This window comes from Ceratotherium simum, chromosome 1 (assembly GCF_057802395.1).
Source record: "Ceratotherium simum simum isolate JZ-2026a chromosome 1, ASM5780239v1, whole genome shotgun sequence".
Taxonomy (NCBI): Eukaryota; Metazoa; Chordata; class Mammalia; order Perissodactyla; family Rhinocerotidae; genus Ceratotherium; species Ceratotherium simum.
Window position 1 is genome coordinate 86,310,083 of NC_141900.1, and position 27,783 is coordinate 86,337,865.

At 37.5% G+C, this 27,783-nt stretch overlaps 1 protein-coding gene across 3 annotated transcripts in view; it reads right to left on the reverse strand.

Moving 5' to 3' along the window:
- Positions 1-3,249: 3,249 nt before the first annotated feature.
- Positions 3,250-27,783, reverse strand: part of TMEM209 (transmembrane protein 209) — a 33,827-nt gene continuing 9,293 nt past the window's right edge. For 2 of the 3 annotated variants that reach the window (XM_004418685.3, XM_087430680.1), the window contains exons 7-15: positions 22,825-23,000; positions 22,120-22,191; positions 19,679-19,775; positions 15,729-15,854; positions 13,246-13,343; positions 12,260-12,374; positions 12,066-12,163; positions 9,928-10,001; positions 3,250-4,980 (exon numbers count right to left, since the gene is read on the reverse strand). In XM_004418685.3, coding sequence (XP_004418742.1) covers positions 4,926-4,980; positions 9,928-10,001; positions 12,066-12,163; positions 12,260-12,374; positions 13,246-13,343; positions 15,729-15,854; positions 19,679-19,775; positions 22,120-22,191; positions 22,825-23,000 — 911 coding nt within the window. In that variant the 3' untranslated portion in view covers positions 3,250-4,925. The remainder of the gene's footprint in view (positions 4,981-9,927; positions 10,002-12,065; positions 12,164-12,259; positions 12,375-13,245; positions 13,344-15,728; positions 15,855-19,678; positions 19,776-22,119; positions 22,192-22,824; positions 23,001-27,783) is intronic. The other variant, XM_087430685.1, reaches the window with a different exon arrangement.

Here is a 27,783-nt window from a genome sequence, read left to right on the forward strand (position 1 = left end):
CCACCACTTTACGGTAGTTAACTCCAGGAATTTTCAAAATAGCATAAAAAAAAACCTCGAAAGAACTCATGCAGAACATTTGACCAGAAGCAGAGCATTGTACTGAATTTGTTTTTAAGGGTTTGTTTTTAAGTTAGTTAACTTGAGATAGAAGCCATATAACATCTTTTCAAACCACCGGGTTTGGGGGCTGGTGGCTTTAGTTCGGACTTCCTTCTGCCAAGTCTCACTTTCACGAGTTAGCTGGACTCTGCCCCTCAGGCTGTCCAGTGGATGATACTCCTCCCCATGAGGAACACAAGGGGCCTTTCTTTGGAAGTGGAGCTCAGTAAGCTAATGACTGTACTCTGGGCCAAAACTATCAGAGAGCTGCCTGATTCCAGTCTACACACCATGTGTTTGAGGAAGAATCATGCCTAGCTGCCGCTCCTGAAAAAACAAGTTTTGCCCCCAACAGAGCAGATCACCACCTTCTGACTTTCCTCCTATGGGATACAGTTCATGAAAGCAGAGTCTGATTCAGGGCTGTTATTTTTTCCTTCTAGTTCAGAAATGAGAAAGGAAGGAGACAGTGTTTTCTTGGTAGACCAGAAAGCCCAGCCTTCAGGATACAAGGGTGGTACTGTCGATGACTGGGGGGATGGTCAGGGCTGGGGCTGGGGAAGAGGGAGCAGAAGGCAGATCCAGCTGGGCTAGGATGGCTGGGGTGGGGTGTGAGTGTGTCAAGGCCACAAACATGTGAAGATCTGTATCTCAGCATGATCCCAGAATGAATCAGTTGCTTTACAATGCCCAAGGGGCCATTTCCTAGTTTTACACTAACATGTTATTTTCAAAGACTTTTTAAAGCCATTTTTTCCTTACCTAAAAGCACTGTCACCCATTATTTTCACTTTTAGCCTGTCAATGATCTCTGAGGCATGAAGAGTATCTTTATCTTATAATCAGAAATCACAGTGTAAAAGGTTAATTGCTCTGCCCCCAATCAGTGACAGAGCTCAGTCTGCCCAAGTCTCAGCCCATTCAGGCCAGTGGCTCTTCTAGCCAGGCTGACTTTGGAAAATTCACTTTGTATGGGAGCATGAAAAGATTTATAGCTTTCAATTTCATCCATAGCAGGGTCTGGGATTGTCTGCATGTGACTTCGCTATGAAGCATCTTTGGGGTCTCTGCTGTCTGAGGGGGTCAGGGTCCCGGATGCACACAAGGCTCTTCTCCATCCCTGACTGCTGTATTGGACCCTCCTCACCCTGCCTGAGGGGCCACCCTCTACAGAATCTATAACCTGCCCCCAGGTCAGTGCAGTTCATTCAACGTGGAAATGGAATTACTAATGACCGTCCAGGGATCAAAATAGAGATGTGGCTCAGAGCTACTGCCTAACAATCCTGAAGATCCAGCAGAAAGCCACTGGCATCCCCGGTGAGGTGTGGCAATGTCACTGGGGCCCGAGAAGCACAGGCGCTGACTGTGCAAACCTCTCTCATTCTAAGTGGGCACACAGTCCCCCTCCACCCCGGATCCTTCCCCAAAGCCTTCCTACCAGAGAGCCCAGCCCCCTGCTGCTTAACCTCATGCACTTTTGCCCCCACCCACAGTCAGGGAGCAGCTGTGACTGAAGCCGGCAGGAGGGATGGGTGGACCAGTGGCCTCTCCCGGTCGCTCACAGTGCACCCTGTAGCATCGGGGACAATGTGCTTCTACGTGCAGCGGCCTCACCCCAGCTCACTAAGGAAGACCCCCAAGAGTACATGGAATTGGTTGCGTCATTTTCCTAACACCTTTACTTTTCAGGCAGTCCCCCTGCTGCTGCTGTCCCGTTCTGAGAGTGCTTCCTCCTCCTTGGGCCTAGCCACAAAAGGAAAGCCAGTATGCTTGGCTGCTCAAAAGGTGTCCTTCAAAGAGGAGAATGCAAGCCCTTCCCAAAAGGTAGCTTTAGCCATCGTCAAGTCCTCCTGAACAGCAGCACAGATCAGATTAGTAAAAAACTCAGTGCCTTTATGAAGATGAGACAAGATATGGGGACACACTCTCAGAGACTAAAAGTCACTTCTGAATCCATTCATATGGCTGCTGAGTGCCAAAAAAGGGGCACAGATCTAATCACCCTGGGGGAAAAATGACTGCCAGCTGGAGTGGTCAAGACCAGCTCCAAAAAATAGCAGGTTTAACTAGAGCGAAGTCTCCAGGCAGGGATGGACTGTAGAGGGGGAGGGGGCATCCCCAGAGTGTGATCAGGATGGGCAGGAGATAGCACGCAGAGAGCCCAGCAAGGAGCAGCCTGCACCGGCTAGAGCCCAGGTTCTGGGTGGATAAGGCTAGCTTGAGGCCAGATTGTGGAGGGCTTTAAATGTCAGGCTAAGGAATTTATTAGGGGAAGGAAATGATCAAACAGGTGTTTTAGGAAGATGAATTTGAAGAGAATGTGCAGGATGAACTGGAAAATCTGGAAGCACGGCGACAATTAGAAAGCTGCGAAATTAATTAGGCTGTTGTAGTAGTCCTGTGTGAGTTGATAAGGGTGTAAATGAGCACAGTGGCAGCAGAAATGGAAAGGGACAGCTGCAAGAGACACTGTTAACAAAGAATGGATGAGGTTTGCAGCCTGATTGGACTGGGGACCCAGGGAGCTCAAGGAATCAAAGATGACACCAGAGTTTTGAGCGTGGGCGACTGGTAGTACAATGAACAGAAAAAGGGATGTTAGAAGAGGGAGCTGGTTTCCACAGATGGGAATTCAGTTCCAGACACTGAGAGTCTGCAGGACATCCAAGTGGAAATGTCAGACAGGTCACAGGAAATGTAACACTAGAGCTCAGGAGAGATGTTATGGTTGGTGATGAACTTGAGAACCAAATGCAGAGGGGTGATAAAGGAAGTCGTGGAATGGATAAGATCTCTAAGGAAAAGCATATACAGTGAAGCAGAGGCCCAAAGCCTGACTTCTGAGGAACGCCCACATTAAAGGATTTATATTACAAAGCGGAGATGAGAAGCACCACCCACATGCTCCATGTCATCACCATTAAAATGTCAGTTTAAAGAGGACACCAGTTGGAGGAAGCCAAGCAACACAGCATTTTTATGTCCTAGTAAGAACTAAATTTTAAACACCTAAGTATGCCCCTAAAACAAATTTGGCTGAAGGCTGATATTCACAGAGAAGAAAAGGATAAATGATACCGTGAACATAATCTAGATTAGCGGATTTGATCCCACAAGAATGAGTCAAGCAATGCAAAGAAAAACTTGTGAAAAATATACTATAAATAACATTTAATTAGAGAAAAGTTGATATTTACTCATTTTAACACAAGGACAATTTACCATATTTGCAGTGCACTGTCTTCCTGAAGTGTAAATTCAAGCTAATTCATCAAAGTATTTCTAATAAAAGCTATATTAAAGTATAAGCTGGCTCAAACATTTGTGAGGACAAGTTAACACAGGATAGCTACCCAGAGTACAGGAACCCATACTAAACTCAGTATGCAAATAAAACACCCTTTCTTTTTTAGTGTGTGTCCCTAGTCTTTTGACATGTGTATTTACTGCATATTGTATTTTTTGACAGTCACTTAAAAAATAAAATATTATAACTTTGAATTTTTGGACTAAAAGCTGCCTTAAGTCCTATAAAGAAGAAAAAAAATTTTGTCTTATGTATTCTTAAAGTTTTTCCCATTGCTTTTAATAAAGAATATGCAAATGAATAGTTTAACAGCATAACAATTGTTATTTCATGACACCTTCAATAACTTTTGAAATAGAAGACTTAGATTTTAACATGTTCTTATGTTTAACATGTTTAATTGGTATTTTCTTTTAAAATATGGTAGCAAACATATTTAACATATATCAAAAGCAGTTAAAAAACAGAAACTTCCTTTCCTTTGGAAGTCTAATTTTTAAAAAACAGGAACAACTTTCTGAAAAACGGAATTTACAAATGATACAAAATGGGCTGCATATAAATACGGACATGCAGTGATTCAAGATACCGGTTTCAGCTGTTTCCAGGTGATGGAAGCAGTCTCTAATAGTACGTCAATCCAGAAAACACACGCAGATGCTAGCTAGCCTTAGAGATAATACATATAAGAAAATAAGGATGGAGAGTCAAGAAAAACTTACGAATTTGGTAATTTCTTACTCTCCAGATATTCTGAACATATCTAAAATATTTAAACAGATACGATATCATATGATCTTAAAGGGAACTCTTAAAATAATACAATATTATGGAGTAGTGAAATTGAGTTACTAAAACCAGAGCAGTAGTTTTCTTGACGTCCTCAGCCTCTTAACTAAGACCCAAAAGTTTAATTCTATCAGCTAAATTTAATCCAAGAGTTGACTTTTTAAATGCTAATACTGTCAAACCTCTTTCAATAATATTTTAAATATACACATGAACTAAATACATTACTTAGAAGTTTATCTCATTTCTTTAAATATGGGTTGATTTGCTGAACACTAGGGAAATACAGAGATAAAAAAATAAATTAACAATTTGCTTGTTTTTAAGTATTTATACTAAATAACATGAACGAAGAAACAATTTTTGTAGAGAAGAATCAGGTGGATGATTCTTATTTGAGGGTTACAATGAAAAAAGACTCTTAAATTTATTTAATCAAGGCTCAACTGTACTGTTTGGGTCAACAAATCTGAAGGGTTGCAGTTTTGTAGGCAACTGAAAAACCTGAAATGCGATAAAAAACTGAAGGTGATGCCTCTTGGTGTAGAAGATATAGGACATACTTTCACAAGGAAGTTTCGTAATAGCTAAATTTTCATTAAATCTAAAGAGTCTGTAACATAAAGTGTATCTTATTTCAAAAGAGGCAGTGACTCACAGATGCTTAGATTCAACTTCTGATTCAGTCAAAGAAAAGTCCAAATGTTTGGAATTAAATGACCCACTACTCGCCAAAAATCCACAAAATATTCACACCAGATAGACCAAGATTGACTCTCCTATGAAAGAGAAAAAAAAAGTTTTAGTGAACTTGACTGCCAAGCATTTAAGGTCTTTTTTCAAACAACTAAAACAAGAGTCTTCACAAGGAATACTTTTTTTTTTTTTTAATAAACCAATTTTGTTACTTTATTTATTTTTTTTTTTAAAGATTTTATTTATTTATTTTTTCCCCCCAAAGCCCCAGTAGATAGTTGTGTGTCACAGCTGCACATCCTTCTAGTTGCTGTATGTGGGACGCGGCCTCAGCATGGCCGGAGAAGCAGCGCGTCGGTGCGCGCCCGGGATCCGAACCCGGGTCGCCAGCAGTGGAGCGCGCTCACTTAACCACCAAGCCACGGGGCCGGCCCCAAGGAATACATTTTTAATTGATGACATTTAATGCCATTCTGCAATAAGTTATGTTACACATGGTTTATCAGGTGAATTCTAGTAGTAATAATTACTTTCTTAACTGTGCTTAAAACCTAAATTTAGAATAAATGGATTTATGGAGTGTTGAAAATTAATTTTTCAGTGGACCTCAAGATCACATCAGATGACAGTTGCAGGACAATTTTAGTAAGTAAGATTAAAGTGTCAATTAAATTTCAAAAAGGGAGGCTATAGAGATGCCAGACCTTTTAGAGAATTTTACCTATTCAACTTAAATTAGGAATTCTCTAATTATTAGAAATGCTTTAGTGAATCTGCACATGGGTACTATTAATACAGCTTAAACTAAACCATACTGCATATAACAAAAAGAAAAATCTACTTCTACTCCAGAGAGTAACATAACCGTATTCAAAGTATGAGGGGAGGGAGAGAGGGCCAGGAGAGAAATTACTCATCCAACAAAGTGAGAAATCAACCTACAATGTCCGAAACTGAGGAATTAAGAGAGAACTCCATACCTCTATCATGTGGAACCATGGGAGTAATATCAGAAGAAAAAGCTACAAGAGTTTCAAGTGGTTGCCTTTGGAAGTAGGCTTGGGGAATACAGAGAATTGCTTATTTCTGTCATGAACTTTTAGCACGAAATGACTTTTTAAATCATAAGTATGTATTCATTTTGATTAAAAATTGGAAGTTACATATAATACAAAAATGCCCTTCAAAAAAGGTAATTTCGGGGCCGGCCCAGTGGCATAGCGGTTAAGTGCGCATGTGCCGCTTCTGCGGCCCAGGGTTCGCAGGTTTGGATCCCAGGTGCGCACCGATGCACCGCTTGTCAAGCCATGCTGCGGCGGCATCCCAAATAAAGTGGAGGAAGATGGGCACAGATGTTAGCCCAGGGCCAGTCTTCCTCAGCAAAAAAAAAGAGAGAAGGATTGGCAGATGTTAGCTCAGAGCTGATCTTCCTCTCACACACACACACACACACACACAAAAGGTAATTTCTATCAACTATGCTTTCCCATTTCTTCATGTCCTCACCAACACTGCAAATGATAAATCTCCATTTGATAGAAAAAAATGTTTTCATTTTAGCTTGTTTGTATATGAGGCTAATTAAGCATCTTTTCATGTTTTATTAATCATTTGCACAACACTTTTCTATGAAAAAATCTTTTGTGTCTTTGACCATTTTCTATATTTCTCTTTTCTAATTAACTTATATATGCTCTTTATATATGATGGATATTAACTTGGATTTGCTGTATGTGTTGCAACTATCATGCTTTGTCTCAGTTTGTCATTTAGCTTTAAACTTTATTTATGGTGTCTTTTGCTGAACAGAACACTTAAATTACTGTGTAGTTAACTCTATCCAGACTTTTTTCCCTTTTGGAAGTAAAACATTCACCTCATTCCAGTAACCACACAAATATGTGGCATTGAATTGATAAGGTATTTGGATCAATCTACTGCTAATTTATGGGCATGATTCCAAACAGACTACATTTGAGCCACTTATTTATTTCCTTTAAGCTACAGGATAGTACCTTTTAATCATTTGATTGTTTTAGAATGTGTTAAAAAGATTAATCAATCATATTTTAAAAGTTAATAAATTCCAAGTTTTTTTCTGGGTTTTAAAAAAAAAACCCAAAGAAATAAAACATGTATTAATTTTAGTTTAAAATGTTTCATTTTCCACATATAAGCTGCTCATTAAGAGAAGATAAGCACTTCAAAAATTAAGTCAATTCTTTTTGGCATCTGAGTAAATTACTGCCCCACTAAGTAGTTTTAAAGTTTTTACATTTTTATGCATACAACAAATTGTATATGGCACTCAACCCAAGCTTCATGCTATCATGACAAATCATTTATGCATCAAAATATCCATTTGGATCTTTTGATCTTTTGTAGGAAAAAATAAATTTTCAATTAAACTAAAAATTCACTATTTAAAATATTTCTAAATTGATTTTTCACTTCAAAATAACCTTCCAGAAACACTGTTAAGTGAAGAATTACAAAACAATATGTTTATAGTATATTCCATCTTTCTAATATTTATGTAAGCATATATTTATAACTGAACACTGCTGAAAATTTTAGGAAAAAAACCTGTATTTACTGACACAGAATGTCCAAGATATACCATAAGATTAAAAAGCAAGTTATACAGTAATATATTTGGGTACAATATATTTTTAACCAAAACGAAAAACAAAAACAAAATCGACTTATTCCCAGAAAAGTAGTCTGGAAACATACACCTGAAACTGTTAACATTGGGTACTTCACAGCAGTAGAACTGAGAGAGGCTGATCAGAGAAGAATTTTCAATTTCTAGTTTACACGCTGCTGTACTGTTTAAATATTTCTATATTGAGCATGTATTATTCTGTAATTAAAAAATAAAGAAAAAAGCACCATGGTAGTTCAGATGCCTCACAAAAGCGTTTCTTATTTAACCTTTCTTACATTAAAAAATATAAAAGAAGCTGATAAATGTTTACATTTGTTTATAAATTTCTGTTTATGTCTTTTAAAATCTTTGCACCTAATATGTTTAGGACAGGAAGCTTGGCTTTCTCTCGACTGTGCTGTCCAATAGAAATGTAATGTGATGTGAGCCACAAGTGTAAGCCACACACATAATTTAAAATTTTTTAATATACATTTTTAAAAAGTTAAAAAAAGAAGAAACAGGTGAAATTAATTTTAATAACAGATTTCATTTAACTCAATATATCCAAAGTATTATTTCAACATGTGATCAATATACAAAATTATTAATGAGATATTTTACTTCTTTTTTTGGTACTAGGTCCTTGAATTCTAGTCTACATATTTCACACAGCACATCTCAATTTGGACTAGTCGTTTCAAATGCTCAATGCCACATGTGGTTGATGGCTGCTGTATTGGACAATACACTTCTAGAATATGTATAAAACAGGACGCCTAAACAAAACTTAGAAAAGATGCACGCATATCAGAACTGGAATGGACCTCAGATGTTTTCTACTCCAAGCCCTTCTTTTTACATTTTCTTAGCCTCAGGTTACCCAGTGTGGGCAGAGCTGGATCCAGAATCTAGGTTTTCAGACCCCCCAGACCTTGCAGTACCAGATTTCCCCAGCTTTAGCTGGGGTCCACTTACTTCAAATATTACTCGATACACTAAAATCCTGAATCATCAAAATGACAATACAGGGGCCGGCCCGGTGGTGCAAGTGGTTAAGTGTGATGTGCACGCTCTGCTGCGGTGGCCCAGGATTCCCTGGTTCGGATCCCACGCGTGCACTGACACACCGCTTAGCAAGCCATGCTGTGGCAGCGTCCCATATAAAGTGGAGGAAGATGGGCACAGATGTTAGCCCAGGGCCAGTCTTCCTCAGCAAAAAGAGAGGATTGGCAGATGTCAGCACAGGGCTGATCTTCCTCACAAAAAAAAAAAAAAAAAAGACAATACAGCAATTTCGAATTTATTGTAACAGTGTGTGAGCTTTATTACTAAGTATTTAGAATAAACAAAGTAAACATTTCAGCTGACCATTTTTCCACCCCAGTTAACAACATTATGGAACAGGTGCTGACTCAGTCTGTCTGGACGTGGAAACATTTTGCAGAGGGCTTTGTGTCTGAAGTAGGATGGCTTGAATACAAATAGACTCCAGTTTTTCATTATTTTTTAAAAATTTTAAAGTGGCAAGAGCAGGCCGGCCCCGTGGCTTAGCGGTTAAGTGCGTGCGCTCCGATGCTGGCAGCCCGGGTTCAGATCCCGGGCGCGCACCGACGCACTGCTTCTCCGGCCATGCTGAGGCCGCATCCCACATACAGCAACTAGAAGGATGTGCAACTATGACATACAACTATCTACTGGGGCTTTGGGGGAAAAATAAATAAATAAAAATTAAAAAAAAAAAAAATTTAAAAAGAATAAAGTGGCAAGAGCGTGATATAGATCTCAGAGTTGTTCCTCTGGGGAACACAATTGTAAAGCCAACGATATGGTCCAACTGCCTTTTTACCAATAGGGAAACAAATGGAAGTTCTCAGGAATTAATGGACTTGACCAAGACAGCAGAGCTGGTGAGTGACGGGGCTGAGCTAGTACTAGAAGCCACATCTCTTACTGTTAAGTTTACAAATCTTCGGGCCAGCCCTGTGGCTTAGCGGTTAAGTGCGCGCGCTCCGCTACTGGCGGCCCGGGTTCGGATCCCGGGCGCGCACCGACGCACCGCTTCTCCGGCCATGCTGAGGTCGCGTCCCACATGCAGCAACTAGAAGGATGTGCAGCTATGACATACAACTATCTACTGGGGCTTTGGGGAAAAAAAGGAGGAGGATTGGCAATAGATGTTAGCTCAGAGCTGGTCTTCCTCAGCAACAAGAGGAGGATTAGCATGGATGTTAGCTCAAGGGCTGATCTTCCTCAAAAAAAAAAAAAAAAAGTTTACAAATCTTTTCAGTATATGATGCTGCCTTCTGCAGAGTCTTACCATAGGAAGAAAAACAGTAAATAAATTAAATACTTGTGTTTTTAAAGCATCGATACCTACCCAAGCATTCCCGACTCTTTGGTCTTTATGATGTAGAGAAACATTAACAAGGTGTGAAACATATTATTTCTGCCCTGGAATAAAGAGAAAAAAGACAGCAAGATTTAAACCAAACCAAATCAAGGATTCAGTCTGATAGGTAAATGCAGATCCTATCAATTCACATTCTACTAATTCAGAATTCCATGCATGTAATTCAGACTTTCATTTATTCATTAAACAAAGTGCCTACTTTGTGCTAGGAAATGGGAATACTGTGGTGAATAAGACAGAGAGAATCTATGTAATCAAGGAGCTTAAAGTCTAGTAGCAAAGGCAGACAGTAAACTCAGAATTACAATAAAGTGTGATGAATGTTATGAGAGAGGAGGTGTAGGGTGCCATAGGAACATACGCGGGCATCTGACCCAGACGGTGATGCAGGGAATGCCTCCCTGAGGGAAAGATTTTTAAGTTGAGACCTGAAAGATGAGCAGAAAGTAAACAGACTGGGAAGTCTCCACACATGGAGAGCAGCATTTATGAAGGCCTGGAAGAGAGCTATTCCGAGGCTGGTGCCCCTGTATACTACACGCAAAAAATGTTCTATCCCAAAAATTAACAACAAAAACAGAAGTGTTGGGATTAAAAAACTTTTAATCACACTTCAAAATACATTACAGTATATGTTAATAACAGGATAAGTAACATGGTAAATATACATTTATTTTATCTACAAGGAACTATGAGGCAGCATTTTGCTAGCCCTAAAATCAAACTATTATATGTAGTTTCTGGTCTGTAAAATAGCTCCTAATTAAGATTTTCAACTTACTGATTAACTTGTCCCTGCTTACTCTGATTTAGTGTTGTTACTCAAGAATCTGAGGATGTATAATTTTCAAAAGACAGTATTTCTTAAAAAAAAAATAAAAAGGATTTGCACGTGTAGTTACAGGAACATCAATGGCCCAAAATATTTACACTTACAAAGTGGAAATACTAAACTTGAAAAAAGTGAAATCAATATTCTCTCCTGGGAATCTGATGGAGAACACAATTTATGATTATAGTCAATGTAAAATTTCTTAGTATAGACGCTGGGAACAAAAATAACGGCAAAGGTCACCAACAGAACTGCAAACATGTTTGCAATCAAGAGTAAAATACCTTGGTAGAAGTGTAAATTGGTACAATAACCTTTTTTATAAAGTAATTTGATAATATATTTTAAAAGCCTTGAAAATATTCTGTAAGCCAGAATTCCACTTTTGGACTTTGGGCTAAAGAAACTACCCCAAATGCAGATAGTTATATGCATAAAGTTGAATATTCAGCTGTATTTATGATAATGAAGAATTAGAAACATCCAAAATGTCCAACAGCAGGGGAATGGTTGAATAAATTATGTTACAATCTTATGATGAAGTTTTTTATAGCCATTAAAAAGTATTTTTATGAAGATTTTTAATGGCATGGAAAATTATGTTATAAAGTTAATTTTTAAAAGGATATAAAACTACATAGGGCTGGCCCCATGGCTTAGCAGTTAAGCGCTTGCGCTCTGTTACTGGCGGCCCAGGTTCGGATCCCGGGCACGCACCAACACATCGCTTCTCTGGCCATGCTGAGGCCACGTCCCACATACAGCAACTAGAATGATGTGCAACTATGACATACAACTATCTACTGGGGCTTTGGGGAAAAAAAGGAGGAGGATTGGCAATAGATGTTAGCTCAGAGCCAGTCTTCCTCAGCAAAAAGAGGAGGAGTAGCATGGACGTTAGCTCAGGGCTGATCTTCCTCACACACACACAAAAATAATAAAAAATAATAAAAAATAAAACTACATAAATAATATGATTTCAACCCATAAAAAGGTACAAAGACCGAAATAAAATTTACCAAAGGCAATACACCAAAATGTTAACAACAGCTGCCTCTAAGTAATGGAATAATGAGTGATTTTTCTTCTTTTTCTTTATCCTTTTCCAAAATTACTTTTATAGTACAAAAAAAAAAAAGATATACAAAAAACACATTTTCCCTAATTTAAAAAGTTTACCTATTCCATAAGCAAGAGAATCTAATTTTAAAAATACTATCAAAGCAAGTCACCCATGACATCCTGTAACCGCAACTTCTACACTTAGAAGTACCTTTGGAAGATTGTAGACATGGCGCTGGTAGATTAGCTCATAATGGGGAGGGTTGATAGCACTCTGATAAATGCAAAAAACATTCTCATTTGTCACATCTGTAAAGGAAATATGCTACATTAAAAAACAAAACAAAACCACTAGATACATTTCACGTGAACAGTTCAACTCATCCTTTTGGGAGAGGTTTATACCTGGTTTATTTGGTGTCTGCACAAAGTGCTGAGAAGTAAATGTTTTCCCGTCAGGGTACTTTGGGTGCGGAGGCAATCGGGAGTCAAGGTAGGTGCAAAACACATGCATGATGATCTGACAAGGAGGAAACAATTTTTCAAAGTCAGCATGAAAATCTATCACAGATGTAGCCCTTTAAAAACATCTGTGTTTATAATGACTCCAATTTTTAAATTTTCCTCTAAAGAGAAAATTAGCAAAAATGCTTTCAAGTGGTTACATTTATAAGATGAAATCCATAAAATGAAAAGATAAAAGACGTTCTTAGTTTTCTGTTAAGTGGATCGTTCACACCCACAGAGTTAATTAACAGCAAAACTAAGATTAAAATACACACACATGCCATACTCAATTTGAATATTAGCATTTAAAACTTCATTTTCACACATAACAGTCACTGTAAAAAAATAAAGAACACAATTTTGAAAAACTCTTAAATGCTCAAAAACTTTATACTCTTTGATCTCATAAATCTAATTCTAGGAATCTTTCTTAAAGTCATAATCCCAAACAAGAAAGAAATATGCATCATGATATTCCTTGCAACATTATTTGAGATATAAAAACAAAAATCCCTCCTCCTCCTCCCATGTTTCTCAAACTTTTAGGTCCAATATAGGAAAATAATTAAATGATAGTGCGTTAATAATGGAAAAATACTTAAACATTGCAAAAGTGAAAAAAAGCAGGATACAAAATTTTACATATGGGATGATTACAACTATGATAAAAACACTAAAAAACAGCACAATCTAAGTAAAGGGGAAAAAAATACAGCAAAATATTAACTGTGGTTGGGTTAAGATGCTTGTACAATTTTATTTTTATTTCTACCTTAGTTTCTAAATTCTTCTTAATACTTATTTTTATAATGGAAAAATAAAAACACATAAATCCAGTAACAAAAGTGTTAAACTGAAAAAATACAGTAAAACTAGGAACTTACGGCAGAATCAGTGGGCAGGTCTGTATCCCACTTGCGTCCTTTGAAGTCTCCACCTCTATTCCACCGAAATGAGCTCATACAGCCTCCTTGAGAAAGTTCTGTAGAACAAAGGTGAAATAAAAAAAAACTAAGAATATGCAAAAAGAAAAGAAGAAAAAGGCTAAGAAGTTATAATAAGGGAAGCATATCATCTTATTTTTTATTTATTTATTTATTTTTTTGTGTGTGAGGAAGATTAGCCCTGAGCTAACATCTGATGCCAATCCTCCTCTTTTTGCTGAGAAAGCTTGGCCCTGGGCTAACACCTGTGCCCATCTTCCTCCACTTTATACGGGACAGCACCACAGCATGGCTTTGATAAGTGGTCCGTAGATCCGCATCCCGAATCTGAACTGGCAAACTCTGGGCCGCCAAAGTGGAGCGAGGGCACTTAACCGCGACACCACTGGGCTGGCCCTGGGAAGCATATCATCTGAAAAACCTGATCAAAACATCCAAACATAAAGAAATACAAGATATAAAAGATTAACTTTAACATCACCATGAGGAAAGAATCAGATAAATCCAAAATGCGGGACAAGACTACTATTCTGGATTCTTAAAAAAGTCAATGTCGTGTGGGCCAAAAGAGGTGGCAGAACTGTTCTAGACGAAGAGACAAAAACAAAGATAAAACAACACAATGTAACGTGTGAACCTAGACTCCATCTTGGTTAGGAAAAAAGAAAAGAACATATAACATCCGTTGGATAATTGGGAAATTTGAATATGAACTGTATATTAGATGATATTATAGAAATATTGTTAATCTTAAAGGTCTGATAAACATATTGTGGTTATATAGGAGAATGTCATTTTCAGGAATTCTTGTGCTGAAAGATAATAACATATGTAATATACTTTCAAATACTAGAGCAAAAAAATGTGTGTATATGTGTATACATATATATATAGAGAGAGAGAGGGTGTCAAAAACGGCAAAATGTTGGTAACTGTTCGATCTAGAAGGCCTGTGCAGTGTTCATTGTATTTTTTAAACTTTTTTGTATAGTTGATATATAATAATACCTTATATATACTTTGTATATATATGCGCGCACGCACGCACATACACACATGCGCGCGTGCGCACACACACACACACCCTCTTATATCTATGAGGCAATCTTGCCAAAAAATTGCAACCCGAATTTACGTGAAATACAGAGGACAGAGGGTCATGTAAAACTACGCCATGCGGATGTGCTCAGCAAAATCCACACCATGGGAAACTCAAAGGGACAAACAATCCAGTTCTTTCAACAAATAAGTTGCAAACTAAAAAGGATGGACAGGAAACCTACAGCTTAAAAGAAACTCAATATATCTACCAATCACAACATGTGATAATATTTGAATCCCAATTCAAACAAACAATACCAAAAAAGTAATTATACATTTGATGAGATAGTTGGAAATTTGTACATAGGCTGTATATTTTATGATACAAAGAAATTGTTAAAAAATACTAGGTGTGATCACTGTTTTGTGGTTACATTTTTAAAAAGCCTTATCTTTTAGCGATACATAGAGATATTCACAGATGCAGTGATAACAACATGTAGGATTTGTTTCAAATAATACAGGAAGGGAGGAGGTAGGTGGGGACACAGCTAGGGCAGGGGTTGCCCAAGGACTGAGGGTTGTTGGGACCAGGTGCTGTGTACAAGAGGGTTGACCATACTATTCTGTTTAGTTTCACGTACATTTGAATTCTCCTCATATAAAAAGCTTTTAAAAGTCATGATAAATGTTATTCCTGAACCCCAGTCCAAACCTAGGGGAGGGAGGGGGCACCATAAAATTTTCAAATTAACATTTATGATAATTCTGAGGAGTGGAATATTATTTCTAAAACTCGTTTTAGTGATGAGAACATTTTATAGAGTTTATCCAAATAAAAGTAGGGAGGCATAAAGAGTGTGTGGGAGGCGAAATTTCCTGATTCTCAAGTCAGGCTCCTCAGAAGATCACATTCCCCCCAAATAATTACAATACAACAAAAATATAAAGAAGCAACATATTAAATATAAATTATAAAAACAAAGAAATAAGGATCAGCACGCTGAAATTATAAAGAATGTCATAGTGGCACCCATTCTTGGTAGTTTCTACTCTTAGTAGAAAATGAGTGAAATATTCAATTGAGCCCATTTAGCTCATATTTAAGTTTCCCTATATAGAATAAAATTATTAATTAACATATTCAAGGCTAACTACATTATTTTGACAATTCTTAAGCACATAAAATATAAAACCCAAAAGCTGTTCAAGTATAAGCCTTAATTAAGCCATAATTATATATATATATAAAATATAAGATAATACTTAGTGATACTTCTCATTTTTTCAAAGAAAGTTTTTCCTTGTTACCTTTATTTATAAAAATCTCAAAGTACCAGAGAAAAAGCTCTCGCTTTTTCCTTCTTCAAATCAATAGTTACCTTTGATCCTTTCAAACAAGTATTCCTGATTTGGTGTAAGGTCTAGATACTGCACGATTGTATTCAGAGTTGGAATGAGAGGAGCTTTAACCAGAGCAGCTTGTTTCAAGCTAGTAATACTAGCCTCTGTTAAAAACAAAACATACACACACCGATTATTCTTCACATGGGTCTCTAAAATAACTGAAAATGCTCTTCCCTCAATAGATGTTGAAGGAATAAATGAAAGCAATAATAGTCTTAACAATTTGCATTATCTACTTCTTATTGTTAGTGCCGTCCAGTCAATTCTGACTCTTAGCGACCCTCTGTACAGCAGAGTGGAACCCTGCCCGGCCTTTTGGTGTCGTCCTCCCACCTTCAGATGCTATATGAGACAATGCTCCGCTGCTATTTGTAGGGGTTTCATGGCCAATTTTTATTTTTTTAATTTTTTTTGGTGAGGGAGATCAGCCCTGAGCTAACATCCGTGCTAATCCTTCTCTTTTTGCTGAGGAAGACTGGCTCTGAGCTAACATCTACTGCCAATCCTCCTCCTTTTTTTTTTTTTTCCCTTCCCCAAAGCCCCAGTAGATAGTTGTATGTCATAGCTGCACATCCTTCTAGTTGCTGTATGTGGGACGCAGCCTCAGCGTGGCCGGAGAAGCGGTGCGTCGGTGCGCTCCCGGGATCCGAACCCAGGCCGCCAGCAGAGGAGCGCGCGCACTTAACTGCTAAGCCATGGGGCCGGCCCACATGGCCAATTTTTTGGGAAGTGGGTGGCCAGGTCCTTCCTCCTACTTTGTCTTAGTCTGGAAGCTCCGCTGAAACCTGTCCACCATGGGTGACCTCGCTGCTGCTTGAAATACCAGTGGCATGGCTTTCAGCATCACAGCAACATGCAGCTGCTACAATATGACAACTGACAGAAAGGTGGTGTGGGTCCCTGGCCAGGAAACGAACTCAGGCCACAGTGGTGAGAGCACCGAATCTTAACCACCAGGGCTGGTCATTATCTACTTTACCTACAATTTATTTTACCATTTCTGGCAAGGTGGCCAGATTTACACACACACACACTCCAAAAGCAGAAGCCAAATCCATATCAGCAGATCTATAAACAACTAATACCCAGAAGATTTTTGTCGGGTACGTATAAAAAGATACATGATAGCTTTCAAAATCAGGTTGAATTAAAAGTTGCCAGTTATGGCAGTGACAAGCAGAAACTTTTTATGACAGTGATTTCTCTCCTCATATCATGAAAGACAACTATCCAAAGAAATTAATAAACCACCAGAAATTTCCAAAATGTCCAACCTTACTAGTAATATCCAATGTTGGGAAAAAGCCATGCTCACGTGTGACATGGTTGCTAGAGTATACACTACTATAAGGTTTTTGAAGGGCTGTGTACATCAAAAGCCTTAATACATTTATACCTATTGAGCTGACAATTCCACCTCTAAGAAATTATCCTAAAGAAATAATTATAAATGTACACAAAGATTTAGGTAAAAGGATATTGACTCACAGTGTTATTAATAACAGTAAAGGGAAAAAATCCTAAATTTTAGATAATAAAGATGAGTTAAATACAATATATTGCATATATAAAAAAGAAATACAACCTAGCCATAAAAATAGTACTGGAGAATATTCAACAAAATAGAAAAAGTGGGGGGAACAAAAAAGATAAAAAAACAGGATGACCCCAATTTAATTAAAAATATATACATACAGATACTGTATTTTCTCAACTCCTAAATATACACTTTTCACATTTTAATGTTCTTATTTTTTTTTTTTAATCTTTTTTTTTTTTTTTAAGATTTTATTTATTCAGCTTTTTCCCCCCAAAGCCCCAGTAGACAGTTGTATGTCATAGGTTCACATCCTTCTAGTTGCTGTACGCGGGACTCGGCCTCGCGTTGGACGGAGAAGTGGTGCCTCCGGGCGCTCCCGGGATCCGAACCCGGGCCGCCAGCATCAGAGCGCGCGCACTTAACCGCCAAGCCACAGAGCCGGCCCTAATGTTCTTAAATTATGGTATAATTTACAATTGATATATATAGTTAGTATCATAATATTGTTACCCAAAAATAATAATTGGTTTTGACTTAAAATCGATAATGGTTATCTCTGGAAGCAGAATTATGGGTAATATTCTTCTTTGTGTATTTCTGTACTTCCCAAATTGTCTACAGTGAACATAGGTATATTGCTTTTGTAGTCATAAAGCAATGTTCTTTTTAAAAAAGCATATTACACTGGTAAAATGTGGTGAAAGATACCTATTTTTATAGCTTATAAAGAAAGCTCAAAAGGATAAGCACAGGTTCAAATAACACTACCAAGACCTAGAAAGTAACCATTCTGGCTTTGGAGTCAGAGAGCTCTGGCCTCAAAGCACTGCTCTGTGACACTGGGCAAGTTACTTAACCTCTCTGAGTCTTAGTAGCCTCCTCCATAAAATGGGGCAATAACAGCTATCTTTCAAGGTTAATGTCAGGGTTGTGTAAATTACATATGAAACATTTGGATACTCCATAAATAAACACTTTAGGGATGTATAATTCTATTCTCAGTCCAGAGAATAAAGATTGATTGAAAGATACCCAAAGTAAGTGCAAAGTGCTAATGAGCAATCCAAAACCCTTACACATTTCAAGGAGAACTTTATTCTCTAGAAGAGCAGGCTGACTACAATATTCCTTATTTACTTTGAAACCTAATTACTTAACACTAAATAAGTTATGATATATATATATTTCAAGTAAATTATATTATAAGGAACCTTAACAGTTTTATTTTTAGTAGATAAGAGAGTTGAAAACAGGTGATTTTAAATTAGCATGGTTACACATTCTTTATGCTTTGGACAACTGTGTAATTAGTATCTGATAAGGGACTTGTATTTAAAATATATGAAGAACACCTACAACTCAACAATAAAAAGACAATCCAATTTAAAAATGGGTAAAGGATCTGAAAAGATATTTCTCTTAAGAAGATATACAAATAGCCAATAAGCACATGAAAAGATGCTCAACATCATTAGCCATTAGGCAAATGCAAATCAAAACCACAGTGAGATACCATTTCACACTCACTAGGATAACTATAATAAAAAAGACAGACAATAACAAGTATTGGCGAGGATGTGAGAAACTGGAACCCTCATACACTACTGGTGGGAACGAAAAACGTTGCACCTGCTTTAGGAAACAGTCTGGTAATTCCTCACAAGGTTAAAAATGGAGTTACCACATGGCTCAGCAATTCCACTCCTAGGTAATACCCCAGAGAAATTAAAACATATGTCCACACAAACACTTTTACACAACTGTTCATAGTAGCATTTTTCATCATAGCCAAAAAGTAAAAACAACCCACATGTCAATCAACTGAGGAATGGGTAAACAGAATGTGGTAGATCCATACAATGGGATATTACTTGGCAATAAAAGGAAACGGAGTACTGATAAGTGCTGCAACATGGATAAACCTTGACAATATTACATTAAGTGAAAGAAGCCAGTCACAAAAGACAACATATTGTATGAGCCCATTTATATGAAATATCCAGAACAGGCCTATCTATAGAGACAGATTGGTAGTTGCCTGGGCTGGAGAATAGGGGGTGGTGGGAAACGGGGCAGGGGAGGGGGCCACTAAGAGATATGTGGCATTTCTTCTTGGCGTGATGAAATACTCTAAAATTGATTATGGTCATGGTTACACAACCCAAACGTTTGAACTATAGACTTTAAATGGGTGAATTGTATGGTAACTAAATTATATCACAATAAAACTGTTTATATTAAAAAAAACTGTATTATAGACATTTAGTTTTTTTCTTCACCTCAAGATAACAAAGGAAGTTGTTACATAGCCCATTACAAGAAGAAAGTTTCTTCTTGGCAGATTCACTGAAGGTAAATCAAATGCTGGGCTCTCTTTTCACATACCTCCTATCTGCAGCTCTGGACAACCCATTCGTCTCATCTGCGTGCTGACAGACTCGATCTCCTGTACAAGCGGCACCAATATTGTCTCATTGATCCACTAGGAAGAAATGAGGTAAAGATTTTACACACACAATTCTGAAGCATTTCTCAAATTATTTTCATAAAACTAAGAATTTTTTTTTACCGTCTTGTACTTGAGTATTAATTAATACAGTATAGTGAAGAGAAGAGAAGCAGTAGCTACCTGAAGTCTAGAGAGAGCTACGTAAATATGCTATTGGAGTCTAAGTTATTAAGTGATATTCTTAAATCACATGTCTGTTTGTTCTGAAGAAAATATAAGACTTTCAGTTATATGTTAAGTTTTTCTTAAATTTTTCTACAATTACTATACTTACCTAAAAAGATAATTTTCAGTTTACAAGTCTAGGGTAATTATTCATACATTTATTCATGTAGTGTTTATACTGGTTTATGATTAATAAGATAGTTTTTGAAACTAACATAACTGATTAACTCTCAGCAGGCTCACCCTAGCCATGTGGAAAACAGATTTATTACATTTGAAACTGGTTTGTGAATATTACAATATTACTTTAGGACTAGGAATTTCAAATGCCACTTTGCATGGCTAACATTAGACTAATTCTGGGATGTGAAAAGACTGTCCAAGGGAACACCCCATCTGTATTGGTTCTGTGTTATGTGTTTCGTGTCCGTGTTTGTAGCAACTTCAACCACCATTTCTGTTTCCATGCTTCTGTTTAACCATAAAATGGAAGGATGAAAAAGTTTCAGATGAAATACAAGTCTACAATTCCTTACAAAAATTCTGAATTAAAAAACCTCTGAAAACTGAAAGTTTTTTTCTAATCCATTTAGCAAGCAAATTAGATATATCAAGACCTGAACTGAATTCCCATGAAGCTATTGACTTTATCCCACTTAGCGTAACTATTCAAATGCTTTGCTGCAGAAATATTAATGTTGTTGATTACTGAGTGCTAACCAGACTCCTTTAGTGGTATTACAAAATATATGGTATATGTATATAGCTTTTTAAAAAAATCCAAAAAACTCTAAATTTCAGAACACTGTAGCCTAAGGAATTCAGATAAGGGATTGTGTTTGTATTTCTTCTAAGCTAAAACTCCTCAGACTTTATATTTTAAATACATTAGCATTTTTAGACAAGCCTATAAGTGGGAAAAAAAGAGAGTACAGTTTCAGGACAACATTTCCCTCATTCATTCTTCTAGCATTTACTAAGTGCATCCTACTTGCCAGACACTCTTTGGCTGCAACAAATTATCTAACAGGTCCAGGAGAGAGATCTAGGCCTCATCCCCAGAAAGTGAGTAGTTCTAGGGTCGGGCTCAGGAATTTTTATTTTTAAAAGCCATCCAGGCTTCTAGTTCAAGAAAGTAGGCTGCTATTTTTCACGACTCCCTCTTGACACCCTATTTAAATTATAGGTAAAGAATAAAAAAGGAGTACAAGTGATTTCAACATATTTCCAGAAGATATAGAGAGGCTGGATGAGTGCTGACAGATGGAACAGTGGAAGAAACAGCCGCCTCTACAGAATCTAAGTGGAGATACCACAGGGGACAAGGAGCCAATCTGCCCAACAGCACTTGGGACATACAGGTACCACAGAGAGTGAGAGAAAGAGGTGGCACTGAACCAAGGGAACTAATTCACTCTGTATATGGAGAAGTTGGCCTTCCCACCTCCAGGCCAAAGATTAGAGGGTTCTTTGCTAGAAAAATTGAAGAAACTGATATATTCTGAAGTAGTTTCAAGCATACGTTGTCTTCTCTCTCCAACTCGGAAGTTTTCTGAGGACAAGGACCTCATTTTTGTTCCCTCACATTTCTACACATGATAGGCTCTGACAGAAATGCTCTTTGAAAAATAAAATTGAGATGTTGAGAAAGGGAAGATATTAATAACTAAATACATTGTTCCTTTATCCACTCAAAATACACTGATTTACTAAGTATGGAGGGGAAAAAAACCCCTTGAAAATGGACACCAGAAGGTAAATGTCATCTTTATCCTTATACATGTGCCATCCATATTGCATTTTTAGTAACAATTAATTCTGATATTCTTTTTTTTTTTTTTTAAAGATTTTATTTATTTTTTATTTTCCCCCCCAAAGCCCCAGCAGATAGTTGTATGTCATAGCTGCACATCCTTCTAGTCGCTGCATGTGGGACTCGGCCTCAGGATGGACGGAGAAGTGGTGCCTCGATGCGCACCCGGGATCCGAACCCGGGCCGCCAGCATTGCAGCGCGCGCACTTAACCACCAAGCCACAGGGCCGGCCCTAATTCTGATATTCTAATTAACAATTAACATCTCTGATATTCTAATAACATACTTTGCATATTAATAGGCACTAATATTGTCCAAAGAGCAATGTCAGCACTCACATTTCTGAACTTAGCTGTCCATGAATCCATATGATCAAGAAGTTGTCTATTCATAGTCACTCTTGCCCAAACCTATTAAAAATATGTTTAAAATGAATAATCAGTGAGGAAAAATGTTGCCAGAAATCAGTCATTCTTTCCCCCAACCCTCAAAAATATCTGGAACACTGAAAAAAATCTTCACAAACATCAATATTGATGTAATAAATATGCAGTAATTTTCTTATTACTCACTAGGTTGCTATTCATGCACAAATATATCTTTAAAATTCCTTACGTTAGTATGTTTAAAGAACATTCCTCTTTGCTTTTAAGAACAAAATAAAAATCTTATATTTGGTATTAAACTGATGAAATTACAGACTCTCAAATGTTCTAATCTAAATGTATTTTAAAAGCAAGAGTCTTGTATATGTTAAGTATAAATAGATACTTGAGACACCTTTTTATAAATGAATGCAGAAAAATGCTTTAGCCAGGACACTAATGTCAACTATGTGTCATAAAGAGTAAAATGTACAACAGAATTCAGTTTTAGGTACCCAAAGTTAGATAGGAGCCTTTCCACTGTTTAATGTGTGCCAGATTTATGTTTCTACACACTAAAAGTGGAGGTTACAGAAAAAAAAGTTCCAGAAGTAGAAGAGAAGACTTTCTAATAGTCTGTAAATCAGAAATATTAAGTCATTTTTATTCTCCATTTACCTCCTCTGCAGCTTGTTTAGAACTGAGATCAGCTTCATCTTTGTTAGCACACGGGGCCTGAGACCTACAGGCAAGCTGATACTGAAACTTCTTTAAAGTCTGTGCATGATCCCCCACAGAACGACTGTAGTTCCAGAAAGTAGGACTGGTGGAAGGCGAGGCAGAGTCTGGGCTCCCTACAATGATTAAAGAGTATCAGTGTGTTGGAGTAATTTTGAGGTCTGGAGTTAGCACATGAAGTGGGCATCTAGGCACCTAGGGAATATCAATCAAGGAAGATGAAGCCTCCAGGGGCTTCTCTCCTCCCTCCTCCCCAACATTATCTTCTCTTCAGAGAACATGGACTGCTTGTGCTAAAAATCAGAAAGAACATTTCCTGAGCAGTATCAATTTAAGAGCCGTAAGAACCCTAAGTGGATGAAAGTGTCTGTTTATTTTTGTTGTAAAACTAAGCTTATTTCATTATCTAAGACTTTTAAATGATTCAGTGAGAAACAAACACAAGACAAATTTCTTTAGGAAAAAAACAGGCTAAGGAAGTTACTTGCTTGAATTTTTAGAAGCTCTTTCTGAATGGCCTAACTAGAGTCTCCTATTAATAAACTATTCTTCGGGTTAGTAGCTAAACCCACTCTTCCCTCCACTACACTGCGTTCTAGTTACAGCCTGTAGTAATTCCCGTGCGGTATAAAAGAGACTATCTGTTGATTACACCCCTAAATTTATAAATTTACTTTTAGGCAATGTAAATAGTTACATTTAGGAACTTAATCCTATAGAGGCCTCTACCAAGTACTTATCACACTTTAAGGTTACAGTTTGTCTCTTTTCCCAATACAATTTGAGCTCCTTGCGAGCAGGGAGTATTTTTTCCCCTAGCATCGAGCACAGTACCTGAATAAATAACAAATTTTCAATGACAAGTTTATGATACTTATGAAGGCCTTATTTTTTTCAGAGCTTAACTGATATCAAAAATATCAATTGATACTTCAAACACACACAGAAAAATCACAAACAGAAATTAGGTTTTTTTAATCTTAGCAGAATTTCTAAAAGAAGTGACTATAGATAATAAAACTGGTTTTCTTGTGATGTTTACAGACACAAAGGATGAGAAATCATGAAAAGAATATGTTAGAATATTTCAATTCACAGCATTGAAACCCTGAAGGTTAGCCAGTCTTGTGCTAATAGCTTTGGTGAACAGTAGTATGTTTCATGCTGGCATAAAAATAAATAATTATGCACAGCAAAGGAATATCACACTTGGTGTAAAGTGAAATTTTCAAGTAGGACTTCTGGCAAAATTGACTTACAGAAATGAATTAAGAAGTTTTTAAACTAACACAACTGATTTAATAAGTAGGGAATAAAAAAGGAAGGTAAAAGACATGGTGATGATAGAGCACAAAGTTATCCTATTTTGATTAATCATTTTGAATATTAATTTTAAAAATGATAATCAAGCTTTCTCAGACAAAACTTGAGAAAAATTTCAATAAAGACTGGCTTTAGATACAAAAGGAGTTTTATACAGATGATAGAAATAAGAATTTTTAATATCTGTTGTGTATTAGTCAAAGTACAAGCAAAATATACATAGCAAGCAGTGACAAAATAGGGCCTCTCTGTAATGACCACCACCACCACCAAAATAGTACAAAATCTGTACCCGGAGAACCCCAAAGATCTAAGAATCAAAGCACACAGAGATTTGGAATTCTGGCAACATAACAAACCAGGTAACCTGAAACATCTCCCACTATATATATCTAAAAATGTTTATTTAATAAAAAACATTATTTAAATGAATAATGGAGCTTGCAAAAAGTAAGAGGAACAGCCAGTGGCTAAAAAATGAAAAGGGAATTGAAAATCAGAGTGGCCTGTGTGTGAGCTGATGCTGTGGCTGCTCTGGAGAATTCTGTAGCCTTTGGGAAACCTATTAGCTTGGATTTCAGTGCCCAAGTGGGAAAAGAAGATGTAGGCCCAGCAGAGGTAGAGAGATGGACTAAGACTTTTCTCCTACCTCCATCCCCTGCACCGAGCATAGGGCCAGGAACCTCAAAGGACCATATTCTCAGTGAATGAGAAAAATATCTGTCTCCTGGCACCAGGAGATATCAAGGAAGCTTGTCTGTGTTAGTCAGGTTGCTGGGATATTTTTTACAAAATCTCTGAGATTTAAAAAATTATAGATCCGGGGCCGGCCCTGTGGCTTAGCGGTTAAGTGCGTGCGCTCCACTGCTGGCGGCCCGGGTTCGGATCCCGGGCACGCACAGACGCACCGCTTCTCTGGCCACGCTGAGGCTGTGTCCCACATACAGCAACTAGACGGTTGTGCAGCTATGACATACAACTATCTACTGGGGCTTTGGGGGGAAAAATAAATAAATTAAATCTAAAAAAAAAAAAAAATTATAGATCCATCTTCACATTTAGAGCACCCATTTACACTACCTGTGAGGTCCAGGAACCTCCAAGCTCAGAAATTACTTAAGTTAGTTCAAAGTCAATGATACTCCTTAGGCACCTGGCAGAGGCAAACAAAACTGCCAGGAGGAGACAAGGCTTCCACCCAGCCTGGCCAGGATAGAAAAAACACAGATAAAAACTCTACTGAAGATGAGTCTACCAAAACAAACTAAAAATATATAAATCACAAGAAAACAAGCCTCCAAACAAAAGAGTCAACAAGATTAAAATGTTAGTATTTAATCCCCAAGAACTTTAGATAATTTCACTACTGGACAGAGACTTCTAAAAAGTATGTTTTAATTTATTTATTTTCCCCCCAAAGCCCCAGTAGATAGTTGTATGTCACAGTTGCACATCCTTCTAGTTGCTGTATGTGGGACATGGCCTCAGCATGGCCGGAGAAGCGGTGCGTCTGTGCGAGCCCGGGATCCAAACCCGGGCCGCCGGCAGCGGAGCGCACGCACTTAACCGCTAAGCCACGGGGCCGGCCCTAAAAAGTATGTTTTAAGTGATTGTAACAGGAAAAAGAAGTGAAAACATATGAACAAAACAAGATAACCTAAAATGAATCAGGCATACTTGAAAGAGAACCAAACAAAACTTTGAAAAATGAAAAAAAAAAATGACAAATTAAAAAACTCAAGGAGTTTGTTAAACAGTAGTTTAGACACTGCTAAAGAATGAATCACCCATCAGTCCAAATGGGCTGAAATAACAAACCGTGGGGTGAGGGGTAAAACAGAAAGCTCTTCTTTACAGAACAATGCCATGCTACTAAATGTAGAGGAAATGGAAGTATTACAAAGGCTCCATTTTGCAACCACCACTGTATTAACTCCTTCAGGAAAGGATCATCAATGGATGCTAAAACCACTAGATGAGAGGCCGTTAGGGGAACAGGAAATTCACAAGTCTCGAAGGATCACACGATAGATTATTTATTAATTACAAAAGGGAAAAGCTATTATGAAGAAATCAGGTTGCCACCACCGTGACCAAGTGATCCAGTGGAATGTTACCAATAAAGGGAGAAAATGATATCACGAGTTTCCTGATGTGATACACTGAAAGGAACACATGTGTCACCACCTACTGTGTTTTTGCCAAAAAATAATATTTCAACTGATTCTTTTTTTTTTTTAAAGATTTTATTTATTTATTTTTTCCCCCCAAAGCCCCAGTAGATAGTTGTGTGTCATAGCTGCACATCCTTCTAGTTGCTGTATGTGGGACGCGGCCTCAGCGTGGCCGGAGAAGCGGTGCGTCGGTGCGCGCCCGGGATCCGAACCCGGGTCGCCAGCAGTGGAGCGCACTCACTTAACCACTAAGCCACGGGGCCGGCCCTCAACTGATTCTAATAATGAGAAAATGATCACACAAATCCAAATTTGCAAAACAACAAGCCTGACCTCTTTAAAATGTAAATGTCATAAAAGACAAAAAAACCAAAAATGCACAAATGTTCTAAATTAAAGAAGACATAAGAAGCATAAGAACTCAATGCAATACACCATCCTTGACACCATCCTGGATCCTGCATCAGTAAAAGAAAAAAAAAGCTACAAAGGTCATTATTGGGTCAACTGGAGGAAATGTGAAAATGAATAATAGTAGTATCTTAAGTATGATAATCACATTATAGTCAGAAAGGAAAATGTCCTTGTTCTTAAGAGAGGCATGAGAAATATTTAGGGATAAAGTGGTCATTCAGCAAAAAAGTGTTTGTGTGAGAAAGAATATATGTGAGTGACTGGTTTTTCACTATTGGAGAAAGGAATTACAAATATGGAAAGGGAGGAGGCTAGAATAAAGCCTATATAGTTGGATTGGAACTGGAGGTATCAGTATGAACTCACGGTTTTTAATATATACAGATAGATGGATGCAGAAGTACATATAGATGTGTGTGTACATGTATGTATATACATATATTTCCTAGCTGTCTGCTGAGTAATGATACCCCATTAACAATGGCACAGCCAATGCCCAGACATTAACTTATAAATATTATTCTCCACTGAAAGCAATCATGGTCCCTTGGAGAAACAGACTGATGCCAGAGCTAGTTAGCCAGGGAAAGTATAAGAGGAGCCTGGAATACCCTGTGGTGCTGGAAAGTAAAAAAAAGAAAAAAAGTGCTCAAAGAATGATAGCATCATGTCAAAAGAACACAGAAGCCAGAGGATCCCATAGCCAAATCTGAGAAAATCTAACCACCAAAATAAATGACATAATAAGGGAAGAAGAAAGAGCTCTATCTTACAGTAGAATGCCAACAAATAAATGTAAAAGGTGGTTGTACAACAATGTGAATGTACTTAATACCTGAGTTACACACTTAAAAATGGTTAAATGGTCAATTTTCTGTATATTTTACAAGAAAAAAAAGTTTAAAAAATGTAAAAGGGATAAATATATAAGGAATGATGGAATTAGAAAGCCACTATGAAAACCAACATAGTATTAATTTTGAAAAGA